Raw genomic sequence first — 26,644 nt, 5'->3', positions numbered from 1 at the left:
CTAGCATGCTGCGGGGGAGCAGGAGCAGGGACTCACGGTGGTGATCTCATTGGGCTGCGCTCCGTGCTTCAGGAGTAGAGTCACTATGTCAGTGTGTCCCTGCCTGGGCGGCCTGGTGCAGAGGGGTGTAAGCAACCTGGTAGTGGGGAGAAAGAAAGACTCCTTAACCCTTTCATCGCTACACTACCAAAGGGTTAACCCTTTCACTGCGACAATACAGAAGGTTAAACCCTTTCACTGCCGCACGGCAAAGGGTTAACCCTTTCACTGCGACAATACAGAAGGTTAACCCTTTCACTGTCACACGACAAAGGGTTAACCCTTTCACAACCACACTACAGAAGGTTAACCCTTTCACTACCACACTACAGATGGCTACACCATTGCCTGTGGTGCATTTTTTCCTATTGCTAGGTTTTAGTGAGTTTTTTCCTTACCTTCGCGTGGGGTATGTCTGGGAGTGTTGCATTAATTTTATTTATTTTACATCTTTTGGACTTTATGGTGTTTTTGTTTTGTTCTTGATTTATTGTGATGTTTCTTCTCGACTTGTTTGATATGGCGTCCGTTCACGAGTATATACGTGTTTCGAAAAAGAGCGTTGTGGACCAGAGCCACGTATATACTCGTGGCAAGTTGTTATTGTTTTATTCCATATTTATAGCGCTTATTAGGTACCCGATCCACTAGCAGGATCTTTCCACATATTTGATTTTCGAAACATGCAGTACCGGCCAGATCCGCTTAGGGGCGCCATCGCTCCACTGCAGTATCATTATGTGGATTTAAAAAAAAAATGCTTTTACAGTTCTGTGGGCGGATCATAGATCCTTGATTCCAAAAGAAGACCCTCAATCTTGGATCAGCTTGCCAAGCGTTTTTTCAGCGTGGAATAATGGGATTTATGATTAGCCAATGTGCATATCGATCTACCAGAATCCGATGACTGGTGAGGAAATGCTGCCGGCGATCACATGGCCTGACGGTAGGCTAATGTTACCCCAAATTACAGCTGGATTGGACATTGTTTTATAACGTAACGTGATCGATCAGTGAAAATGCTATATTGAACACACACTGTATTGCTAATCAATAATAGTAATCGGCGTTCCCCGCCACCCCCATTTCATCCATAGATGCTCTGTAATAGTCCGGATGTTACGCAGTTTGTTTTATTTCATTCGTATATATACAGCAGAACTGGCGTTTGATATAACGATAAAAAGTGCGATATACCTTATATTCACGACGCTATAAAATGACAACCAACCGATGGATCTTTATTTTCTTTAAGCCATTATGAAGGCACGGTTTATGCACTCAAGTGACAATGAGAATGGACAGATAGCAATACTATAAATGATATATAAAGCTCTTAAAAAGTACATCGGTTTGTTTACAAGCCTCTGTCCTCTGAGGCCTAAATCGCCGCGCCCCGCCGGTCGCAAAGAAGACGTGTCCGACCCATGGGGACATTAGCGTGTGTTGTCTGGCCTTACAAATAAATTTGATTTGATTTAGTGTGGTAGTGAAAGGGTTAACCTTCTGTAGTGTGGTTGTGAAAGGGTTAAAGGCACAATGCATAATCCAAATGTAAACAAATGGGTACCCCCCCCCCCATTGCACCTGATCAACTGTGCTAGACAACAAGTAGCCTAAATATGCGTTTTTCTTAAACATGTTTAAAATATAACATATATATCTATATTTAGTGGAGTAAATATAAAAAATATAAAAAGAAATATGAAAATATAAAATAAAATATTTGTTTATGTTGGTGTATGTACTATAACGGCTGCAGTTTAGCCAGACCTATCTTCTGATCTACAATGGGTTAAGAAAGTCCCAAAGAGCTTATTTTCTATCTAAGACTGTATGTATGTGAATGTCCCCCACATTGATATGGTCAGAACTAAATCTGACTTGGGACTTTAACATCAAGTTAATTATCACTTGCTATAGCTCAACCTTTTTTTAGACAGCCACAAACCAATGCAAAGTCAATGGGGTCAAGCTCACAAGTCTGCACAAGCTTGTACAGACGGGAGCTTGACCCCATTGATTTTGCACTGGTTTGTGTCTAACTAGCCGGAGCTAGACTGAGAAACAGCATGAGAAAGGACTCTATCGATCAACAACATTATTGGTAAGTACATTGGTAACAGGGCTAGGGTTCCAAAAAAAACACAACTATCCCTTTAACTTCTCACATACTGAACTCTATAACCTTCTCTGAGTCTGCAGGTGACTAAGGTAGAAACATGTAGCAATTCTGCACACTCTGTATTACTAATGTGTTGTAGTTCAGTCTGTGGCCACTGGGAGGCACTCACTCTGGTCTTGGTGTTGACATTGGCTTGCGACTGCAGAAGGAACTTCACCATCTTGATGTTGCCGTAGTGACAGCCCACGTGGAGCGGAGTGTAGCCCATCTGAGACAGAAGTGTGAGGAGAAGTGTGACCGTTTAACACGCGACAGGTAAACAGAGCAAGACGCGGCGCTCGATATGACATTTCTATGATCCTGAACGTGAATCGAATCATAGTGAATCCACGAGCCTCTGAGTTTCCATAGCGATGAGGTCACATCTTTATACTCGATACTCTTGACACTATCCCGTGCCATGACACTACTGTAGTGTCAGGGCCGGACTGGGGAAATAATTCATACCGGGAGATATAGCGCGAAATATAGCCCCAATCAGGCCACTTTTTAAGCGGGGGGTCTGGGGGTCCCCCACTCGGAAATCTTTTGTTACAAAGACTTAATTTCCTGCATTCTGGTGAATTTTAGTGCATGTGAATCACTAACTAATGCGCCAACAATTGCTTAGTACAATGTACTGTTATGAACCTCAAATAAACTAGTACCATTGCTAGTACTAGTACTAGCAATGGTACTCTCTCCACCTTCAAAAAGAAAAAAGCAAGAGCACAACATATTTTTCTATTTACTATTATAATACAGTTAACCACTCTCTCCACCTATTCAAACAGAGCAAGAGCACAATAACATATTCACTTTACTGATGCACTACCCATCAACAGTTAAAATAGCCCTTTACACAAACATTAACTAACAGACCTTTCATTACAATCAGTGGTGCAGTGCTGGTATAACTCGGTATAACGGCGTTATACCTCGGTCACTGAGGCTGAAGTACGCGCAATCGCTTTTTACATGGCATTATCCAACCGGACTCCCGGAGAAGCATGCAGCTGCAGAGCCGCAGAGCCAGCGGCGCTCTCTGGGCCGCGCGCTGACGGCCGCGCTGTGAGGCAATAGTATCCAGCTGCAAGACGAGAGCAGCCAAAAAAAACTGTGCATGCGCGCGCGCACGCGCACGCGCGTGGAGCGTTTGACCTACTGTCAATTTGCCACTGCACCACTGATTACAATACTATAATAACAGTAGCCACTGCCAGAATAGTGACACATGTATCGCGTGTGGTGAGCACACGCATGCATGCACAACAAAGACAGAAGATTGCGTTGTCTCAATCATTTTAACTATTAAATTAGCTCAAAGTATGAGCTCACTGACTGAAATTTCCAACAAAAAGCATCAATTGTCAAATAATATTAATCACATTAACTAGACTAGATGTTTTTGAGGAAATTAGAAAGGGAACAACAACTTAACCCTTGTGTCTGATCAGATTCTTATTTTTTTGATAACGTTGCAGTGATTATGTTTGTAGCCAATGTGGCAAAGGTGTGTAATTGCAAAGGTGTGGCAAAGGTGTGAATTATCTCTCTCTTTCATAAATTGTTTATTCAACTTCAGCCCCAATCATAACCACCACATATTGTTTTTTGTAATGTCAGATTTAACAACTCCTTCCAGAAAAGTGGGAGTGTGCATCTGCCATTCCATTCGCCGCCTCCGCTGTCAATCAGTTGTATCGCCTGGTCCCGCCTCCACCAATCACAAGCAGCAGCACGGCTCCATTGTGTGTGTGTGTCCGCGTGAGGAAGAGAGAGTCAGATAGTTCTCCAACTCTGTCGCAGACAGTGAACTCCTGGTTGTTCCCCACCCATCTAGGTTATCTAAAAACTATCGCGCCGCACCGCCGCCACAACTAGAAACAATGGCATGGCAAAAAAAAATTTTATATTTAATTTTTTTTTTTTTTTTATGTGCAGGCCAGGCCACCGGGAAAACTCCCGGTGCTCCCGATGGCCAGACCGGGCCTGTGTAGTGTTACGGCACAGGGCCGTGCAGAGACGTTTAGAGGGGCAGGGGCTAACATTTTTAAAAGGGCACATGTATCAAAATGTTAGAACACCAACTACAGCGTAACGTAACCAGCCAAACTAAAGCATTAGCAACCAATATTCAGAGAATGTAACACGGAATCTTACAACAAACTGCATCATACTATATGATTATGCCTTAGAATAGTTTGGGATTCATCAAAATGTATTATAGATTTCTATTGGCTAATGGGCCCGTCATTCCAAGAAGGGAGGGCGACGCGTCACGCAACATAACAGAAAACCATGCACCTCAGACAGACAGGCATTGAAATATTTATTTTTATTTATAATATTATTTAAATGATTCTTGATGAGGACCATGGGCATTGCTCTTTACAAAAAAAAAAAACAGGCACATTCCCTCTGCATGTGCCTGTTACAGCATCCCGCCACTAGGGGGATGGGGGTTTGGGAGTGTGTGTGGGGGGGGGGGGGGGGGGAGGGGGTTAGGTTAGCTGCCCCGAGGGTAGGTCATGTATTGATGGTAACCTAACCCTGTGCCGGGTAGATAGGCAGGCTATTTATACTACATAGGGGATGAAAGGTCAGCACTTAGACAATCCATCTGCCGCGGCTCTGAGTGGACGGCGGGTGAAACCACTGGGTAGGTTCAGATGGAGTTTCATCTTAACCCCGAGCCGTGGATGAACTGTAATAACTCGGTGACTCTCTCTGTACCCGCTCCTCCTGATGCCCCCCGTGCCCAGATGCGCCGGCGCTGATAGTAGGGGAGGACCTTACCCTCGTGGCGGCGTAGACCGAGGCCCCCTGCTTCACCAAGATGTCGGCGATGCCAACGTGTCCTTCTTGTGCCACCAGGTGGAGCGGGGTCAGTCCACTCTGAGGGGGGGGGTACAGGGGGCAAAGGTCAATCAAACAAAAAAAACTAAAAAACATTACAACCATAACACAACGCTCCATCATCCATCATCCCTCCATCATCCCTTCCTCATCCCTCCGTCATCCCTCCCTCATCCCTCCATCATCCCTCCATCATCCCTCCCTCATCCCTCCGTCATCCCTCCATCATCCCTCCGTCATCCCTCCCTCATCCCTCCGTCATCCCTCCATCATCCCTCCGTCATCCCTCCATCATCCCTCCCTCATCCCTCCCTCATCCCTCCCTCATCCCTCCGTCATCCCTCCATCATCCCTCCCTCATCCCTCCATCATCCCTCCCTCATCCCTCCATCATCCCTCCATCACCCCTCCTTCATCCATCATCCCTCCCTCATCCATCATCCCTCCATCATCTCTCCATCAACCCTCCGCCATCCCTCCCTCATCCCTTCCGCATCCCTCCCTCATCCATCATCCCTCCCCCATCCCTCCCTCATCCATCATCCCTCCCTCATCCCTTCCGCATCCCTCCCTCATCCATCATCCCTCCATCATCCCTCCCTCATCCCTCCCTCATCCATCATCCCTGTCATCCCTCCCTCCTGCTTGCCTTGTTGCCCAGGTTGACGTTGGCCTGCTTGGAGATGAGCAGGGCCACCATGTCTGGCCGGCCCTCCTGGGAGGCCAGGTGGAGGGGCGTGACGCCCTGCAGGGACTCTGCGTTGGCGGAGGCTCCGTACTGCAGCAGGCTGTTCGCCACCTCCACCTGGTTCTGTTTGGACGCTATGTGGAGCGGGGTGTAGCCGTTCTGGAAAACACACACACAGACACACACAGACACACACACACACAGACACGCACGCACACACATACACACAGGTTGTGGTTAGCACAAGATGATATGTTGTGTAAAGTTTATGCATGAGAATGGGCCACTGAGTAGGAAATGTGTGTGTGTGTGTGTATGTCTGTGTGTGTCTGTGCGCCTGCTCACATGAATGTGTGTGTGTATCTGTTTGTGTGTGTGTGTTTGTATGTTGGTGAATGCTTGTATTTGTGTGTGTGTGCACGCACACATGTGATTGTATGTGAGTGTGTGTGTGTGTGTGTGTGTGTGTGTGTGTGTGTCTGGTGTGTGTGTGTTTTGTCGTACTCTGGCTGCGCTGTGTGGAGACCCGCCCTTGCTGACCAGTAGGTTCACGACATCCAGGTTGTTATGGTGCACAGCGACGTGCAGCGGAGTCAAGCCGTTCTGCAAGGTAAAGGAAACACAATGATCACAACGCTACTATCTATCACACCTTGACTTTCATCACTAATGATAGATATGACACTCATCACTGTGTCCTTTATGAGAAGGTTGGTTGGTCCTCGCTGATGGAGAGGCGCAACAAACACTGGTATTTGTTCATTTTTAAAGGCCCTTATTGGTAAGCTACCTCCTTATACGACATCATTATTGGAATGGAATTTTGGAACCTATGAAACCCGTTCTAGTGACTGGCCAGTGGCTGGTCCTTAAGGTCCCCTGAGTTCGCTCTGAACAGGGTACATTTTAATTTTGCTATGATGCCCCATGGAATGAACTCCGGCAGTCCTTAAAGCTTGAGATTCTCCGCTCTGTTGCAGAGTTTAAAACATTGATCTCCAACCTCTGTCAATCAAGTTGTACATGTTTTAATTGATTGTTATCCTTACTTGTCTTATTGTTACGATTTTATATTCTGTGTGATTTGATATGCCTTTTTTTTTGCTTATTTCTGTATGTACACTCGACGTGACTGTAAATTAGGGAAACCTCAGTTGCCTTTCAAGTTCAAATAAAGGTTTGAAATTAAATTAAATGACCAAGGCCTCTCATATCAGCTTAAGTCTTTTATTATCCACTATACTGACCTTGCCGGCAGCGTTGGGGTTGGCGCCTCTCTCCAGCAGCAGCTCCGCCACGTCCACCTTGCCGTACTTAGAGGCCACGTGGAGCGCAGTGAAGCCTTTCTGCAGAGACAGGAGAGGAGAGGAGGAGACAGGAGAGGAGAGGAGGAGACAGGAGAGGAGAGGCGGAGACAGGAGAGGAGAGGAGGAGACAGGAGAGGAGAGGAGGAGACAGGAGAGGGGAGGAGGAGACAGCGTTATGAGAGGAGGAGACAGGAGAGGAGAGGAGGAGACAGAGGTCATTATTTGTATTACTGAATGAAACTGTAATGAATAAAACAGTAAACAGAGAGGCCTATAGGGAGGTGTAGTCTGACGTCACAAGAGGAGGAGACATAGGTCAAGAGGAGGAGACACAGGTGGAGAGGAGGAGACACAGGTGGAGAGGAGGAGACACAGGTCAAGAGGAGGAGACACAGGTGGAGAGGAGGAGACAGAGGTCAAGAGGAGGAGACACAGGTCAAGAGGAGGAGACACAGGTCAAGAGGAGGAGACACAGGTCAAGAGGAGGAGACACAGGTGGAGAGGAGGAGACAGAGGTCAAGAGGAGGAGACACAGGTCAAGAGGAGGAGACAGAGGTGTAGAGGAGGAGGAGACACAGAGGTCAAGAGGAGGAGACACAGGTCAAGAGGAGGAGACACGGGTCAAGAGGAGGAGACAGAGGTCAAGAGGAGGAGGAGACACAGGTCAAGAGGAGGAGACACAGGTCAAGAGGAGGAGACACAGGTCAAGAGGAGGAGACACGGGTCAAGAGGAGGAGGAGACACGGGTCAAGAGGAGGAGACACAGAGGTCAAGAGGAGGAGACACAGGTCAAGAGGAGGAGGAGACACGGGTCAAGAGGAGGAGACACAGGTCAAGAGGAGGAGACACGGGTCAAGAGGAGGAGACAGAGGTCAAGAGGAGGAGGAGACACGGGTCAAGAGGAGGAGACACAGGTCAAGAAGAGGAGACACAGGTCAAGAGGAGGAGACACGGGTCAAGAGGAGGAGGAGACACGGGTCAAGAGGAGGAGACACAGGTGTAGAGGAGGAGACACGGGTCAAGAGGAGGAGACACAGGTCAAGAGGAGGAGACACAGGTCAAGAGGAGGAGACACAGGTCAAGAGGAGGAGACACGGGTCAAGAGGAGGAGACACAGGTGTAGAGGAGGAGGAGACACAGGTCAAGAGGAGGAGACACAGGTCAAGAGGAGGAGACACAGGTCAAGAGGAGGAGACACAGGTGGAGAGGAGGAGACACAGAGGTCAAGAGGAGGAGACACAGGTGGAGAGGAGGAGACACGGGTCAAGAGGAGGAGACACAGGTCAAGAGGAGGAGACACAGGTGTAGAGGAGGAGGAGACACAGGTCAAGAGGAGGAGACACGGGTCAAGAGGAGGAGACACAGGTGTAGAGGAGGAGGAGACACAGGTCAAGAGGAGGAGACACAGGTCAAGAGGAGGAGACACAGGTCAAGATGAGGAGACACAGGTGGAGAAGAGGAGACACAGAGGTCAAGAGGAGGAGACACAGGTGGAGAGGAGGAGACACACAGGTCAAGAGGAGGAGACAGAGGTCAAGAGGAGGAGGAGACACAGGTCAAGAGGAGGAGACACAGGTCAAGAGGAGGAGACACAGGTGTAGAGGAGGAGGAGACAGAGGTCAAGAGGAGGAGACACAGGTGTAGAGGAGGAAAAGGAGACACAGGTCAAGAGGAGGAGACACAGGTGTAGAGGAGGAGGAGACACAGGTGTAGAGGAGGAGGAGACACAGAGGTCAAGAGGAGGAGACACAGGTGTAGAGGAGGAGGAGGAGACACAGAGGTCAAGAGGAGGAGACACAGGTCAAGAGGAGGAGACACAGGTCAAGAGGAGGAGACACAGGTCAAGAGGAGGAGACACAGGTCAAGAGGAGGAGGAGACACAGAGAGGGGACATATATGGGACAGTGAGGGGACAGAGAGGGGACAGAGAGGGGACAGAGAGGGGACAGATAGGGGACAGTGAGGGGACAGAGAGGGGGCAGATATGGGACAGAGAGGGGACAGAGAGGGAACAGATATGGGACAGTGAGGGGACAGAGAGGGGACAGATAGGGGACAGAGAGGGGACAGTGAGGGGACAGTGAGGGGACAGAGATGGGACAGAGAGGGGACAGATATGGGACAGTGAGGGGACAGAGAGGGGACAGATATGGGACAGTGAGGGGACAGAGAGGGGACAGATATGGGACAGTGAGGGGACAGAGAGGGGACAGAGAGGGGACAGATATGGGACAGTGAGGGGACAGAGAGGGGACAGATATGGGACAGTGAAGGGACAGAGAGGGGACAGTGAGGGGACAGTGAAGGGACAGTGAGGTGACAGTGAGGGAACAGTGAGGGGACAGTGAGGGGACAGTGAAGGAACAGTGAGGGGACAGTGAGGGGACAGTGAAGGGAAAGTGAGGGGACAGTGAGGGGACAGTGAGGGGACAGAGAGTGGGACAGTGAGGGGACAGTGAAGGAACAGTGAGGGGACAGTGAGGGGACAGTGAGGGGACAGTGAAGGGACAGTGAGGGAACAGAGAGGGGACAGTGAGGGGACAGTGAAGGAACAGTGAGGGGACAGTGAGGGGACAGTGAGGGGACAGAGAGTGGGACAGTGAGGGGACAGTGAAGGAACAGTGAGGGGACAGTGAAGGGACAGTGAGGGGACAGTGAGGGGACAGTGAGGGGACAGAGAGTGGGACAGTGAGGGGACAGTGAAGGAACAGTGAGGGGACAGTGAGGGGACAGAGAGGGGACAGTGAAGGGACAGTGAGGGGACAGTGAAGGGACAGTGAGGGGACAGTGAGGGGACATAGAGGAGGACAGAGAGGGGACAGTGAGGGGACAGTGAGGGGACAGAGAGGGGACAGTGAAGGAACAGTGAGGGGACAGTGAGGGGACAGTGAGGGGACAGTGAGGGGACAGTGAAGGAACAGTGAGGGGACAGTGAGGGGACAGAGAGGGGACAGTGAAGGGACAGTGAGGGGACAGTGAAGGGACAGTGAGGGGACAGTGAGGGGACATAGAGGAGGACAGAGAGGGGACAGTGAAGGGACAGTGAGGGAACAGAGAGGGGACAGTGAGGGGACAGTGAGGGGACAGTGAGGGGACAGTGAGGGGACAGTGAGGGGACAGTGAGGTGACATAGAGGGGACAGTGAGGTGACATAGAGGGGACAGTGAGGGGACAGTGAGGGGACAGTGAGGGGACAGTGAGGGGACAGTGAGGTGACAGTGAGGGGACAGAGAGGGGACAGTGAGGGGACAGTGAGGGGACAGTGAAGGAACAGTGAGGGGACATAGAGGGGACAGTGAGGGAACAGTGAGGGGACAGAGAGGGGACAGAGAGGGGACAGAGAGGGGACAGAGAGGAGGACAGTGAGGGGACAGTGAGGGGACAGTGAGGGGACAGTGAGGGGACAGAGAGGGGACAGAGAGGGGACAGAGAGGGGACAGAGAGGAGGACAGTGAGGGAACAGTGAGGGGACAGTGAGGGGACAGTGAGGTGACAGTGAGGGGACAGTGAGGGGACAGTGAGGGGACAGTGAGGGAACAGAGAGGGGACAGAGAGGGGACAGTGAGGGGACAGTGAAGGGACAGAGAGGGGACAGAGAGGAGGACAGTGAGGGAACAGTGAGGGGACAGTGAGGTGACAGTGAGGGGACAGTGAGGGGACAGTGAGGGGACAGTGAGGGGACAGTGAGGGAACAGAGAGGGGACAGTGAGGTGACAGTGAGGGAACAGAGAGGTGACAGTGAGGGGACAGTGAGGGGACATAGAGGAGGACAGTGAGGGGACAGTGAAGGGACAGAGAGGGGACAGTGAGGGGACAGTGAGGGGACATAGAGGGGACAGTGAGGGGACAGTGAGGGGACAGTGAGGGGACAGTGAGGGGACATAGAGGAGGACAGAGAGGGGACATAGAGGAGGACAGAGAGGGGACAGTGAGGGGACAGTGAAGGAACAGTGAGGGGACAGTGAGGGGACAGTGAGGGGACAGTGAAGGGACAGTGAGGGAACATAGAGGGGACAGAGAGTGGGACAGTGAGGGGACAGTGAAGGAACAGTGAGGGGACAGTGAGGGGACAGTGAGGGGACAGTGAGGTGACAGTGAGGTGACAGTGAGGGGACAGTGAGGGGACAGTGAAGGAACAGTGAGGGGACAGAGAGTGGGACAGTGAGGTGACAGTGAGGTGACAGTGAAGGAACAGTGAGGGGACAGAGAGGGGACAGTGAGGGGACAGTGAAGGAACAGTGAGGGGACAGTGAGGGGACAGTGAGGGGACAGTGAGGGGACAGTGAAGGAACAGTGAGGGGACAGTGAGGGGACAGAGAGGGGACAGTGAGGGGACAGTGAGGGGACAGTGAGGAGGACAGAGAGGGGACAGTGAGGGGACAGTGAGGGGACAGTGAGGAGGACAGAGAGGGGACAGTGAGGGGACAGTGAAGGAACAGTGAGGGGACAGTGAGGGGACAGTGAGGGGACAGTGAGGGGACAGTGAAGGGACAGTGAGGGGACAGTGAGGGGACAGTGAGGGGACAGTGAAGGAACAGTGAGGGGACAGTGAGGGGACAGTGAGGGGACAGTGAGGGGACAGTGAAGGGACAGTGAGGGGACAGTGAGGGGACAGTGAGGGGACAGTGAGGGGACAGTGAGGGGACAGTGAGGTGACAGTGAGGGGACAGTGAGGGGACAGTGAGGGGACAGTGAGGTGACAGAGAGGGGACAGTGAGGGGACAGTGAGGGGACAGTGAGGTGACAGTGAGGGGACAGTGAGGGGACAGTGAGGGGACAGAGAGGGGACAGTGAGGGGACAGTGAGGTGACATAGAGGGGACAGTGAGGGGACAGTGAGGGGACAGTGAGGGGACAGAGAGGGGACAGTGAGGGGACAGTGAGGTGACATAGAGGGGACAGTGAGGGGACAGTGAGGGGACAGTGAGGGGACAGTGAGGTGACAGTGAGGGGACAGTGAGGGGACAGAGAGGGGACAGTGAGGGGACAGTGAGGTGACAGAGAGGGGACAGTGAGGGGACAGTGAGGGGACAGTGAGGTGACAGAGAGGGGACAGTGAGGGGACAGAGAGGTGACAGTGAGGGGACAGTGAGGGGACAGTGAGGGGACAGTGAGGGGACAGTGAGGGGACAGAGAGGTGACAGAGAGGGGACAGAGAGGTGACAGTGAGGGGACAGTGAGGGGACAGTGAGGTGACAGAGAGGGGACAGTGAGGTGACAGAGAGGGGACAGTGAGGGGACAGAGAGGGGACAGTGAGGTGACAGTGAGGGGACAGTGAGGTGACAGAGAGGGGACAGTGAGGGGACAGAGAGGGGACAGTCAGGTGACAGTGAGGGGACAGAGAGGGGACAGTGAGGGGACAGTGAGGGGACAGTGAGGTGACAGAGAGGGGACAGTGAGGTGACAGTGAGGGGACAGTGAGGGGACAGAGAGGTGACAGTGAGGGGACAGTGAGGGGACAGAGAGGTGACAGTGAGGGGACAGTGAGGGGACAGAGAGGTGACAGAGAGGGGACAGAGAGGTGACAGTGAGGGGACAGTGAGGGGACAGTGAGGGGACAGTGAGGGGACAGTGAGGTGACATAGAGGGGACAGTGAGGGGACAGTGAGGGGACAGTGAGGTGACAGAGAGGGGACAGAGAGGGGACAGTGAGGGGACAGTGAGGGGACAGTGAGGGGACAGTGAGGTGACAGAGAGGGGACAGTGAGGGGACAGTGAGGGGACAGTGAGGGGACAGTGAGGTGACAGAGAGGGGACAGTGGGGGGACAGTGAGGTGACAGAGAGGGGACAGTGGGGGGACAGTGAGGTGACAGAGAGGGGACAGTGAGGGGACAGTGAGGGGACAGTGAGGGGACAGTGAGGTGACAGAGAGGGGACAGTGAGGTGACAGAGAGGGGACAGTGAGGGGACAGAGAGGGGACAGTCAGGTGACAGTGAGGTGACAGTGAGGGGACAGAGAGGGGACAGTGAGGGGACAGTGAGGGGACAGTCAGGTGACAGTGAGGTGACAGTGAGGGGACAGAGAGGGGACAGTGAGGGGACAGTGAGGGGACAGTGAGGGGACAGTGAGGGGACAGTGAGGTGACAGAGAGGGGACAGTGAATGAATGAATGACCTTTATTTATATAGCACCCTTCACAGCACGAATGCACAGGGTGCTTTACACTACAGCTTAATATAAATTAAAAACACAATAAAACAAAATCAGAAATAAATGACAACAAACAAACGGCAGTTAAACACAGTGAAACCAGATAGAAAAAGTAGAATAAAAGAATTTGGATAAAATCATGAGTCACTAATTAAAACAAAACTATAGAACAGTGAGGACAAGAAAAGGCGCCTATGCATGATCAAAAGCCTGCCTGAACAAATGTGTTTTTAGTTGTTTTTTAAAAGAGTTTTCGGAGGGGGCAGTTCGCAGGTCCAGGGGGAGAGCGTTCCAGAGCCTTGGTGCCGTCACCTCGAAGGCTCGATCACCCCTTGTTTTCAGCCTGGACCTGGGGATCACCAGGAGGTGCTGATCGGCAGATCTGAGTGAGCGGGTGTTGGTGTAGGGATGGATGAGTTCAGTGATGTAGATAGGGGCCTGACCGTGGAGTGCTCTGAAAGTGAAAGTGAGGACTTTGAAGTGAATTCTATAGTGTATCGGGAGCCAGTGCAGGGATACCAGAATGGGAGTGATGTGACATGATTTTTTTGACCTTGTGAGTAGCCTGGCTGCAGCATTTTGGACCATTTGTAGTTTATCTGTGGATGATTTGGTGAGACAGGTGAAAAGTGAGTTGCAGTAGTCAAGCCTAGAGGAAATAAAAGCATGCACGGATAGTTCTAGTTCAGAGTGAGATATGATGGTGTGCAGTTTTGCAATGTTTCTGAGGTGAAAGAAGCAGGTGCGTGTGAGTGTTTGTCTAGGTTCATGGCCTGGTCAAAGACAACACCCAGGTTTCTCAGGTGGGGACGTATGTTGTCTTTAAGGGACCCCAAGTGAGTGGCCACTCTAGCTGCAGTCTTTTCAGCTGCTACGATCAGCACCTCCGTTTTATTTGCATTTAACTGGAGGAAGTTACTCCCCATCCAGCTCTCAATGCAGTGAGGGGACAGATATGGGACAGTGAGGGGACAGTGAGGGAACAGAGAGGGGACAGTGAGGGGACAGAGAGGGGACAGTGAGGGGACAGAGAGGGGACAGTGAGGGGACAGTGAGGGGACAGTGAGGGAACAGAGAGGGGACAGTGAGGGGACAGAGAGGGGACAGTGAGGGGACAGAGAGGGGACAGTGAGGGGACAGTGAGGGGACAGTGAGGGAACAGATATGGGACAGTGGGGGGACAGTGAGGGAACAGAGAGGGGACAGTGAGGGGACAGAGAGGGGACAGTGAGGGGACAGAGAGGGGACAGTGAGGGGACAGAGAGGGGACAGTGAGGGGACAGTGAGGGGACAGTGAGGGAACAGAGAGGGGACAGTGAGGGGACAGTGAGGGGACAGAGAGGGGACAGTGAGGGGACAGAGAGGGGACAGTGAGGGGACAGTGAAGGGAGACAGAGGGGACAGTGAGGGGACAGTGAGGGGACAGTGAGGGGACAGTGAGGGAACAGAGAGGGGACAGTGAGGGGACAGTGAGGGGACAGTGAGGGGACAGTGAAGGGAGACAGAGGGGACAGTGAGGGGACAGTGAGGGGAAAGAGAGGGAACAGAGAGGGGACAGTGAGGGGACAGTGAGGGAACAGTGAGGGGACAGTGAGGGGACAGTGAGGGGACAGTGAGGGGACAGTGAAGGGAGACAGAGGGGACAGTGAGGGGACAGTGAGGGGACAGTGAGGGGACAGTGAAGGGAGACAGAGGGGACAGTGAGGGGACAGAGAGGGAACAGAGAGGGAACAGAGAGGGGACAGAGAGGGGACAGAGAGGGGACAGTGAGGGGACAGTGAGGGGACAGTGAAGGGACAGTGAAGGGAGACAGAGGGGACAGTGAGGGGACAGTGAAGGGACAGTGAGGGGACAGTGAGGGGACAGTGAAGGGAGACAGAGGGGACAGTGAAGGGACAGAGAGGGGACAGTGAAGGGAGACAGAGGGGACAGTGAAGGGACAGAGAGGGGACAGTGAAGGGACAGTGAAGGGACAGTGAAGGGAGACAGAGGGGACAGTGAAGGGACAGAGAGGGGACAGTGAAGGGACAGTGAAGGGACAGTGAAGGGAGACAGAGGGGACAGTGAAGGGACAGAGAGGGGACAGTGAGGGGACAGAGGGGACAGTGAGGGGACAGAGGGGACAGTGAGGGGACAGTGAGGGGACAGTGAGGGGACAGAGGGGACAGTGAGGGGACAGTGAAGGGACAGAGAGGGGACAGTGAGGGGACAGTGAGGGGACAGTGAAGGGACAGAGAGGGGACAGTGAGGGGACAGTGAGGGGACAGTGAAGGGAGACAGAGGGGACAGTGAGGGGACAGTGAGGGGACAGAGGGGACAGTGAGGGGACAGTGAGGGGACAGTGAAGGGAGACAGAGGGGGGACAGTGAGGGGACAGTGAGGGGACAGTGAAGGGACAGAGAGGGGACAGTGAGGGGACAGTGAGGGGACAGTGAAGGGAGACAGAGGGGACAGAGAGGGGACAGTGAGGGGACAGTGAGGGGACAGTGAAGGGAGACAGAGGGGACAGTGAGGGGACAGTGAAGGGACAGAGAGGGGACAGTGAGGGGACAGTGAGGGGACAGTGAAGGGAGACAGAGGGGACAATGAGGGGACACAGAGGGGACAGTGAGGGGATAGAGCCTCGGTACCTTGGTCATCTTGGTCTGCTGGGCGTCCATGTCCAGCAGGATGCGGATGGTGTGGGCGTGGCCCTCGCGGGCGGCGATGTGCAGGGGGGTGTGGCCCGCGGTGGTGGTGGAGTTGGGGTTGGCCTTGTGCTCCAGCAGCAGCTTCACCAGCTCCTTGTGACCCAAGCGACACGCACAGTGCAGCGGCGTCTGGTCATCCTGCCCAGGGACCAAGGAGTGACCACAGTTAGTTAGATAGATAGATAGATAGATAGATAGATACCGTAAATCCTCTAATAGTGGAGGGCATTCAAATAGAGGACGGGCCTCTTATAATGGATTATAATGGTTTGATACATGCAGACAAATACAGGCCGGCTTCCAATACAAGGTCGATACAAATGTTTTTCGTGCCGTGATATAGAATGAGATAAACTCTTGCCAATGCAAATTAAGTGCTGCCTCTCTCTACCGTTCCCGCTACACTCTGACTACATTAACGCTTCCCTACTCTCACTTCGTTGGCGTTAGCTAACGTTGTCATAGCTATATCTGTGGTGTTGGCTGGATGATGTTGGCTTTGTTTGCAATCGTTAGTTAACGTTCGCTATCTATATGGCGCTGGCAGGCGGGGCTGGCGTTGTCCAGTTGACATTACAGATCATGATGGCTATGATAGCGTTAGCTAAAGCTATTGCCGCACTGCATGTTATCAACTCGATTCAACTCAGGTAGAGTCGAGAAGGTACCACACGCTAAATTGTCCGTGCGGACCCCGCAACCTATAGACAGTTCCAACTTCAGTGTGTGAATTACGTTACAGTAATCCACCACAGTTTCACAATTACTGTGTTGCACTCAATATTTAAATAATGTTAGTCTAAATAAATGTAGAGAGACAATGTACGTATTTAAAAAATAGAATGAAGGCCTGCCTCTTATATAAGCCTCTCTCTAATAAAGGCCTGGTGCTCTTTGCAGCTGAGGTAAATACAAGACCTGTCCAATATTAGAGGAAATACGGTAGATAGACAGACAGACAGACAGACAGACATACAGACAGACAGACAGACAGACAGACAGACAGACAGACAGACAGACAGACAGACAGACAGACAGACAGACAGACAGACAGACAGACAGACAGACTTTTATTATCTATTCAATTTTATTATTATATTTTTGCACAATCAAGGCGGGGCATGGCCACCTTCATTTAGACAGATAGACAGATAGACGTGTGGATATGTGTCTGTGTGAAAAGCCCACCTTGGCCTTGGAGTCGACGGGCGCAGCGTTCTCCAGCAGGAACTCCGCCACCTCACAGTGTCCTGCCCGCGACGCCATGTGCAGAGGAGTCTCCACTTTCTGCTCCGACACACAACCACACGACACACACCGTCAGACAGAGTCACCACCAGCAGTCTGGGAGCTGATTGGATTACAGACGTTGGCAGCAGCACAGCAGGAACCCCCCCCCAGGGCAGGAACCCCCCCCCCCCCCCCCCCGGGGCCCACTCATTCTGAAATGAATGAATCTTCAAGTGCAGATTTCCATTGATAATTACGATTTGTTGAGCAAGAGAGAGAGAGAGACAAATAGAGAGAAAAAGAGAAAGTGAGAGTGAGAGAGAGCGGGACGCACTGAGCACATAATTCCCCCCCCCCCCCCGCTCTAATAAACAACCTGCCTTCTTGTCTCTCAGTGAGCCCCCTGGCGCCGCCCCGCTGGTCTTTAGGTGGAAACTCACCACGTTGGAGGCGCTGGGCGAGGCTCCCCTCTGCAGCAGGTGCTGCACTATCTTCAGGTGACCCATGAACGAGGCCACATGCAGGGGGGTCAGGCCGGACTGTAGAGACAGAACAACCAGAGAGTCAGCAGACACAATACATGGTCCTCTATAACCTCAGAAAGAAAGACAAAAGAAGTAGAAGAAGAAGAAGAAGAAGAAAGTTCCACTAAACACAATATGTCTTACTTTATGCTCTCTTTTTGTCCTCAAGACATTGCCACCTTTAAAGGGACACTTTACACAATGCTGATTTATTTTGCACATAATCTCACACACATCCAGAAACAGTTCCAGTCAAATCTAATACTAAATTGTCTATTTCTGTGCTGTGCCCTACTTTTTCCCAAACCAGCAAAGTCTGTTTGTCTTGAGGGCCAGTACAGTACATAATAATATTGCCAACTTCAGGGTCAGCTACTATTAAAACTAACCGTAGCATATCTTTATAGTGGAGACCCAGTCCAGAGGGACACTTATATATCTCAGGCCCCCAACTCTGAGAACCCATTTCTCTAGCCTTTTTCCTCAGTGCTAAATCAATGTTCCTTATTTTCATTTTTTTCTCCTCCATAATCCGCCTCTCTGCCGCCCCCTGTGGTCTCACCTCTGTCACAGCCTCTAGCGATGCAGAGTGTTTTAGTAGAAGGTCCATCACACGCGTGTGGTTCTTTTTACAGGCGATGTGTAGAGGAGTGAAACCATTCTGAAAACAACAAATCAACAAAACACCATCACCGCAAACCCATGTATGGACTATTGGCTTTGGATCCATCTGAACCATTAGTGTGTGATAAATGGATATAGTGTATAGTATAGTGTATGACGTGTGTGTGTGTGTGTGTGTGTGTGTGTGTGTGTGTGTGTGTGTGTGTGTGTGTGTGTGTGTGTGTGTGTGTGTGTGTGTGTGTGTGTGTGTGTGTGTGTGTGTGTGTGTGTGTGTGTAACGGAGGTACCGCAGTATATCCACAGTCACGAGGTACAAGTCGTGAAGTGGCTGTGGACGTTAAGCGGTACTGCAAGTAAAACTCACTCCCCAGAGGCATCCAGACCCGGAAGCAAGAAGTGAATTCACTTCTTGCTTAGTGGTCTGTGATGCCGCCTGCGACGCGGGCGTCCGGGGTTCAACTCCCACTCAGGGCAATCCCTTAACAGGGGTCGAATCGACTAAAACACAACGCAGACAAGATCACACCGGCTACGTGTGTGTGTGTGTGTGTGTGTGTGTGTGTGTGTGTGTGTGTGTGTGTGTGTGTGTGTGTGTGTGTGTGTGTGTGTGTGTGTGTGTGTGTGTGTGTGTGTGTGCGCACATGTGCATGTGTGTACGTGTATGTATGTGTGTGCATGCGCATGTGTGTGTGTGCATGTATGTACATGCGTGTGTGTGCATAACGTCCACATGTGCCACTGACCAGTGCCCGGGAGTTGGCCTTGGCCCCTTTATCCAGCAGCACTTTGGCCATGCGGTGGTTCCCACAGTGAGCCGCCACGTGGAGCGGAGTGAGGTGGTCCAGGGTGATGTCATCGATCTCGGCGTTGAACTGCAGCAGCTGCTTGACACAGTCCATGTGGTCCCCCTGGGCAGACATGTGGATGGGGGACAGGCCGTTCTGCGGGGGACATAAACCAGGAGATCAATGGAACAATGGGATATAAAGGTGGAACCTGTCGACTCACTGGCAGGGAAAGGGAAGCGGTATATCAAACAGTGTCCCGGGCGCTAAAGAACACAATCATATAAAGAAGTCAAACAATGAAGTAGAAATGTGATAAACGCGGAGACAACAGACGTCACGGTACCTTGGTCTTGGCCTGGATGGGGGCTCCGTGATCCAGTAAGATCTCTATAATCCTTGCGTGTCCATTCCTGGCGGCGCAGTGGAGAGGAGTGAGCTCATCCTGGAGGCACGGACAGGCAGGGAGTCAGGATGAGTACGGATGAGTCAGGTGAAAGAGTTACTGCAAGGAGCAACGTATCTCATGTTTTATTTTTTACATACTACTTTACATTTTATATGTTGTGGGTGTGTTTGTTTTGTATTGTTTTAAATTTAATTTTTTATTTTAGAACATAACAGAATTCAACTGAACTGAATTCAACTGAACTAAACTGAATTCAACTGAACTAAACTTAACTGAGCTGAGCTAGGCTGGTAAAGCTATGCCTCCTAAAGTGTTAATCGGAAATACAGAAATACCGGCTACAGGCTTTCCGGTTTCCGGGCACCCCCTGATCTGTTTATAGTCCCCAGGGAAACAAACAACAAGCAGACGCTCGCCTCGAGGGAGGCGATCATATATATATATAGAACACTAGATAGCTTACCCGCGCTGCGGGCCAATGGAGAGCGACGTCGTCGTAGGGCGGCCATCTTGCCCCAGGCAGCTCAGCTACTGATAACATTAATGTCTATGGTGCATGTACTATTTAAATAACCATAGATTGCTCAATTCTTTACCGATTTTCAAACGGGTTGGTTTGCTATAAACATCAAAGATGTAGTTATGATACTGCATACTTATAATTTTTTTTTTTTTTTTAATATGTTTTTTTACAAACCGCTTGAATCATAGCCACGTTAATAATGCTTGTAATAAACCAAACCCGTTTGGTAAATCCGTCAATATTTCAGCGAGTTATGAGTATTTTTGTCTGTGCAGATCACTCACCCTCACTCAAGGCTGACTGGGGCAAGATGGCGGCGGTTCAGCGACGCTGGTGACTCCGCCTTAAGCTATCTAGTGTTCTATATATATCTATGGAGGCGATAACGAGGTTGTTTCTGGGGGGAGTGCATTTCCACGAGCACCTGTCGTGATTTCAGGGGCGGGATTTCCTACCCGATTCCCACTTTCGGCCGTAGTGCTTCACCAGGCTTTATCTCTCGAGATAAAGCTGGGAACGAGGTTAGAGCTGAGCTGAGCTGAACTGAGCTGAGCTGAGCTGAGCTGAACTGAACTGAACTGAACTGAACTGAGCTGAGCTGAGCTGAGCTGAGCTGAACTGAACTGAACTGAACTGAACTGAGCTGAGCTGAGCTGAGCTGAGCTGAGCTGAGCTGAACTGAACTGAACTGAACTGAACTGAATTGAACTGAACTGAACTGAACTGAGCTGAGCTGAGCTGAGCTGAGCTGAGCTGAGCTGAGCTGAACTGAACTGAACTGAATTGAACTGAACTGAACTGAACTGAACTGAACTGAACTGAGCTGAGCTGACCTGAGCTGAACTGAATTGAGCTGAGCTGAGCTGAACTGAACTGAATTGAACTGAACTGAACTGAACTGAACTGAACTGAACTGAGCTGAGCTGACCTGAGCTGAACTGAATTGAACTGAACTGAACTGAACTGAACTGAACTGAACTGAGCTGAGCTGACCTGAGCTGAGCTGAACTGAACTGAATTGAACTGAACTGAACTGAGCTGAGCTGAGCTGAACTGAATTGAACTGAACTGAACTGAACTGAGCTGAGCTGAGCTGAGCTGAGCTGAACTGAACTGAACTGAACTGAACTGAACTCTGCTGAACTGAACTGAACTCTGCTGAACTGAAGAGTGTCAGAGCAGCACCTTAGTCTTGGCATCAATCTGTGCTCCTCTGTCCAGCAGCAGCCTGACCATGATCACATTCCCCCGTCTGGCCGCGATGTGCAGAGGTGTGATGCCGTTCTGGAGAGAGAGAGAGAGAGAGAGAGAGAGAGAGAGAGAGATAGAGACAGACACCGTTAAGACGGACGTTAACACCAGGAGGACACTCACTGAGGAGTAACTGTCCATTAAACCAGCGTGGGTCGTTCTTACCTTGGGGGTGAAGTTGTTCCATGTCCATTAAACCAGCGTGGGTCGTTCTTACCTTGGGGGTGAAGTTGTTCCATGTCCATTAAACCAGCGCGGGTCGTTCTTACCTTGGGGGTGAAGTTGTTCCATGTCCATTAAACCAGCGTGGGTCGTTCTTACCTTGGGGGTGAAGTTGTTCCATGTCCATTAAACCAGCGTGGGTCGTTCTTACCTTGGGGGTGAAGTTGTTCCATGTCCATTAAACCAGCGTGGGTCATTCTTACCTTGGGGGTGAAGTTGTTCCATGTCCATTAAACCAGCGCGGGTCGTTCTTACCTTGGGGGTGAAGTTGTTCCATGTCCATTAAACCAGCGCGGGTCGTTCTTACCTTGGGGGTGAAGTTGTTCCATGTCCATTAAACCAGCGCGGGTCGTTCTTACCTTGGGGGTGAAGTTGACATTGGCTCCTCTGTTGAGCAGCAGCTGGGCTACGTTCAGGTTCTCATAGTGAGCAGCGATGTGGAGAGGAGTGAAGCCCGTCTGGAGAGGAGACGAGGAGAGGAGGAGAAGAGAGGAGGAGAGGAGGAGAGACATGGAGAGGAGGAGAGACGAGGAGAGGAGAGGAGACGAGGAGACGAGACGAGGAGAGGAGGAGAGGAGACATGGAGAGGAGGAGAAGAGAGGAGGAGAGGAGGAGAGACATGGAGAGGAGAGGAGACAAGGAGAGGAGAGGAGGAGAGACATGGAGAGGAGAGGAGACGAGGAGAGGAGGAGAGACATGGAGAGGAGGAGAGACATGGAGAGGAGGAGAGACGAGGAGAGGAGGAGAGACATGGAGAGGAGGAGAGACGAGGAGAGGAGACGAGGAGACGAGGAGGAGAGGAGGAGAGACATGGAGAGGAGAGGAGACGAGGAGACGAGACGAGGAGAGGAGGAGAGGAGACATGGAGAGGAGGAGAAGAGAGGAGGAGAGGAGGAGAGACATGGAGAGGAGAGGAGACAAGGAGAGGAGAGGAGATGAGGAGAGGAGACGAGGAGAGGAGAGGAGATGAGGAGAGGAGACAAGGAGAGGAGGAGAGGAGACATGGAGAGGAGAGGAGATGAGGAGAAGAGAGGAGACAAGGAGAGGAGGAGAGGAGACATGGAGAGGAGACAAGGAGAGGAGGAGAGGAGACAAGGAGAGGAGGAGAGGAGACAAGGAGAGGAGACAAGGAGAGGAGGATAGAAGGAGAGGAGATGAGACAAGGATAGGAGGAGAGGAGACAAGGAGAGGAGGATAGAAGGAGAGGAGATGAGGAAAGGAGACATGGAGAGGAGAGGAGACAAGGAGAGGAGAGGAGACAAGGAGAGGAGACAAGGAGAGGAGGATAGAAGGAGAGGAGACGAGGAAAGGAGACAAGGAGAGGAGACATGGAGAGGAGACATGGAGGAGATGAGGAGATGAGGAGAGGAGACAAGGAGAGGAGATGAGACAAGGAGAGGAGGAGAGGAGATGAGGATAGGAGATATGGAGGAGACAAGGAGAGGAGAGGAGACAAGGAGGAGACAAGGAGGAGACAAGGAGGAGACAAGGATGAGTAGAGGGAGGCAAACAATACTCTGTTACTACATACATACTGTATCTACACACACACACACACACACACACACACACACACACACACGGACACACACGGACACACACGGACACACACACACACGGACACACACACACACACACACACACACACACACACACACACACACACACACACACACGCATGCACACACGCATACACACACTCTCTTTCTCACACACACACGGACACACACACACACACACAGACACACACACACATATATATACTGTATATATATACTGTACATGCACACACACACTGTGTACCTTGCTGAGGACGTCGGGGTTGGGGTCGTTCTGCAGCAGCACGGCGGCTGTGCGCGTGTCGTCGTTGCGAGCGGAGATGTGTAGCGCGGGGAGGCGGACCTTGCCCTTGGTGCCGTAGTTGATGAGCAGGGCGACCACATTCTCATGGCCCTGCTGAAGAGCCACGGCCAGAGGGGTAAAGCCATCCTAGAGCAGAAATAACCTCTTAGATATCTACCATCCTAGAGCAGAAATAACCTCTTCGATATCTACCATCCTGGAGCAGAAATAACCTCTTAGATATCTACCATCCTGGAGCAGAAATAACCTCTTCGATATCTACCATCCAGGAGCAGAAATAACCTCTTCGATATCTACCATCCTAGAGCAGAAATAACCTCTTCGATATCTACCATCCTAGAGCAGAAATAACCTCTTCGATATCTACCATCCTGGAGCAGAAATAACCTCTTAGATATCTACCATCCTGGAGCAGAAATAACCTCTTAGATATCTACCATCCTGGAGCAAAAATAACCTCTTCGATATCTACCATCCTGGAGCAGAAATAACCTCTTCGATATCTACCATCCTGGAGCAGAAATAACCTCTTAGATATCTACCATCCTGGAGCAGAAATAACCTCTTCGATATCTACCATCCTGGAGCAGAAATAACCTCTTCGATATCTACCATCCTGGAGCAAAAATAACCTCTTCGATATCTACCATCCTGGAGCAGAAATAACCTCTTCGATATCTACCATCTATGCTCGTCCCATTCTATCTTATAGTCGTTGACATACTGTACATGACATACCAGTATTTCCCATTAATTACCTAGACTGTGGCGGCCCGCAGGTCTAATTTGTCCCGCCACAGTTGTATAATGAACCGAAAATATATTTTTTTAGTAATCCAGTATATCTTTTTATTTTCTAAAAAATAAACCAGTTCAACACAGGTAACCACTTTTGCTTCATTTCTTTGATGGCTCAAATGTATGCTCTAGTCCAGGGGTTCCCAAAGTGGGGGTCGCGACCCCCAGGAGGGGGGGGGGGGGGGGTGTCGCCAGATGAAAAAATAAAATAAAAAAAATCCAAAATATTGCAACTATCAGCTTTTTTTATGCAGTCAGGCCACTGAACTTAGAAGCAGGCCAGGCCAGTGTTTCTAGTTGCAGCAGCGCAATAGTTAGATAACCTAGGTGGGGAACAACCAGGAGATCACTGCAACTCACACAAGTTGGAGAACTATCTCTCTCTCTCTCTTGCTCTCACACAAACACAAAGGGAGCCGATGTGATTGGTGGAGGCGGGACCCTTACAAAAAACTGTTGTTGCTAATCATTGACACATGCTAGCCTGTAATAATCCCCCCCAGAAAAATCTACTTTGCATTTGATATATTGCAAATATATGCCATCACACACACTGGCATTTAAAGGGTTAGAATTATAAAATGAATATGTGGCGTTATGATCAGGGCTGAAGTTGAATAAAAGTTTGTATTATTGTCAATCTGACATTACAAAAAAACAGAAAATCCATAAAAATCAGTGTACATTTATGCTAGCCTGTTTTTTAACAATAATTTGTGATGCCATCACAAACACTGGCATTTAAAAAGTACAAATAAAAAAATGCCTGCACCAGAATGCAGGAAATTAAGTCTTTGTAACAAGAAATTTCCTGGTGGGGGACCCCCAGACCCCCTGCTTAAAAAGTGGCCTGACTGGGGCTATATTTTGCACTATATTTCCTGGCCTGAATGATTTCCCCAGTCCGGCCCTGGTTAAAAGCCTCCAATGCTTATTAGTGTGTGTGCATTTGAACGTGTGCATGTTTCAACCATACATTTCCATTTATAAAAAAATTAAATAAAAATAAATTTTAAATATTCCCCCCCCCCCTCCTATAATAGTGAGGGTCGCGGCTCTCTGACACCGTTATTTGGGGGTCGCGGCCTGAAAAGTTTGGGAACCCCTCTAGTGTCTAGTCGATTTTGTGTTTTGAGCACAAATTCATCATAGATCTCGCCTCTTTATTTTGCTCTCAAAGTGCACCATATTGATGCATTTAACTTTATAATGCACACCACAGTCTCACAAAATCATGTGGGAAAGACTGCATACCTTTACATAAATTCACCATCTAAACCCAAGCTTATGATGCTCTACTTAGAATTGGTTTTCCTGCTGGATTTCCTATACAAGCTACATAGGATGTACCATAGATATATATATATAACTAGATGGTGCAAGGCGGAGTCTCCAGCGTAGTTCACCGGCGGCCATCTTGTCACAGGCAGCACGCCCACTCATAACATGAATGTCTATGGTGCATGTACTATTGAAATAACCATAGCTTGCTAAATTTTCAACCGATTTACAAACGGTTTGGTTTATTACAAACGTTATTAACGTGGCTATGATGCTTGGACATGTTGAATTTCTATTCATATGAAAGTCCATTATAAGTATGCAGTATGATAACTACATCTCTGACGTTTATAACAAACAAAACCATTTGAAAATCGGTTGAGAATTGAGAAAGCTATGGTTATTTCAATAGTACATGCACCATAGACATCATGACATTCATTTCTATGAGTGGGCGTGCTGCCTGTGGCAAGATGGCTGCCATGTGGCAACGTCGGTCTCCATTGGCCAGCAGCGCGGGTGAGTCATCTAGCCTTTATATATGTCTATGGGATGTATAGACAGGTGGACTCAATGACAACAGTGAGAAGGAAATGAAGGATGATGATGAAGGGAGGATGGTAAGGCGGGACGGTCGATCGATGATTGAATGATTCTCTCTCTCTCTCTCTCCGTCGATTGGCTGGTACCTCAGTTGGAATGCTCTGATTGGCTCCGTTCTCCAGGAGGAACTTCACAACCTCTAGATGATTCTCTTGTGCGGCCATGTAGAGTGGAGTGAAGCCCTTCTGTTTCAGACAGACGCACGTATGGAGAGACACACACACACACAAACAAACAAACACACACCAAGCAGTGGCGGCACAACAGCACAAAGGTCACAAACAAAACGACCACTAGGGGTCTCACCTGTAATTGAGCATTAAGGTGTGTTATGAGGAACCACCACTATGGGTCTCACCTGTGATTGAGCATTAAGGTGTGTTATGAGGAACCACCACTATGGGTCTCACCTGTGACTGTTTTTAACGTGTGTTATGAGGAACCACCACTATGGGTCTCACCTGTGACTGTTTTTAACGTGTGTTATGAGGAACCACCACTAGGGGTCTCACCTGTGACTGTTTTTAATGTGTGTTATGAGGAACCACCACTAGGGGTCTCACTTGTGACTGTGCTTTAACATGTGTTATGAGGAACCACCACTAGGGGTCTCACCTGTGACTGAGCATTAA

At 50.3% G+C, this 26,644-nt stretch overlaps 1 protein-coding gene across 1 annotated transcript; it reads right to left on the bottom strand.

Annotated features, from left to right (window-relative positions):
• LOC311235621 (uncharacterized protein) lies at positions 1-26,644 on the bottom strand (the record flags this gene model as incomplete). The annotated part of the gene is given in 18 exon segments (XM_084323085.1): positions 1-102; positions 104-136; positions 2,334-2,432; positions 5,003-5,101; positions 5,712-5,909; positions 6,255-6,353; positions 6,998-7,096; positions 15,840-16,037; positions 17,088-17,186; positions 17,570-17,668; positions 18,216-18,314; positions 19,021-19,218; positions 19,409-19,507; positions 21,180-21,278; positions 21,827-21,925; positions 23,271-23,456; positions 26,099-26,197; positions 26,628-26,644. Coding segments are annotated over 17 exon segments (1,983 nt in total). The 5' UTR covers positions 26,177-26,197; positions 26,628-26,644.

This window comes from Notolepis coatsorum (assembly GCF_963971535.1).
Source record: "Notolepis coatsorum genome assembly, chromosome: 10".
NCBI classification, from domain to species: Eukaryota; Metazoa; Chordata; class Actinopteri; order Aulopiformes; family Paralepididae; genus Notolepis; species Notolepis coatsorum.
This window is presented reverse-complemented; position numbering and strand designations above follow the sequence as displayed.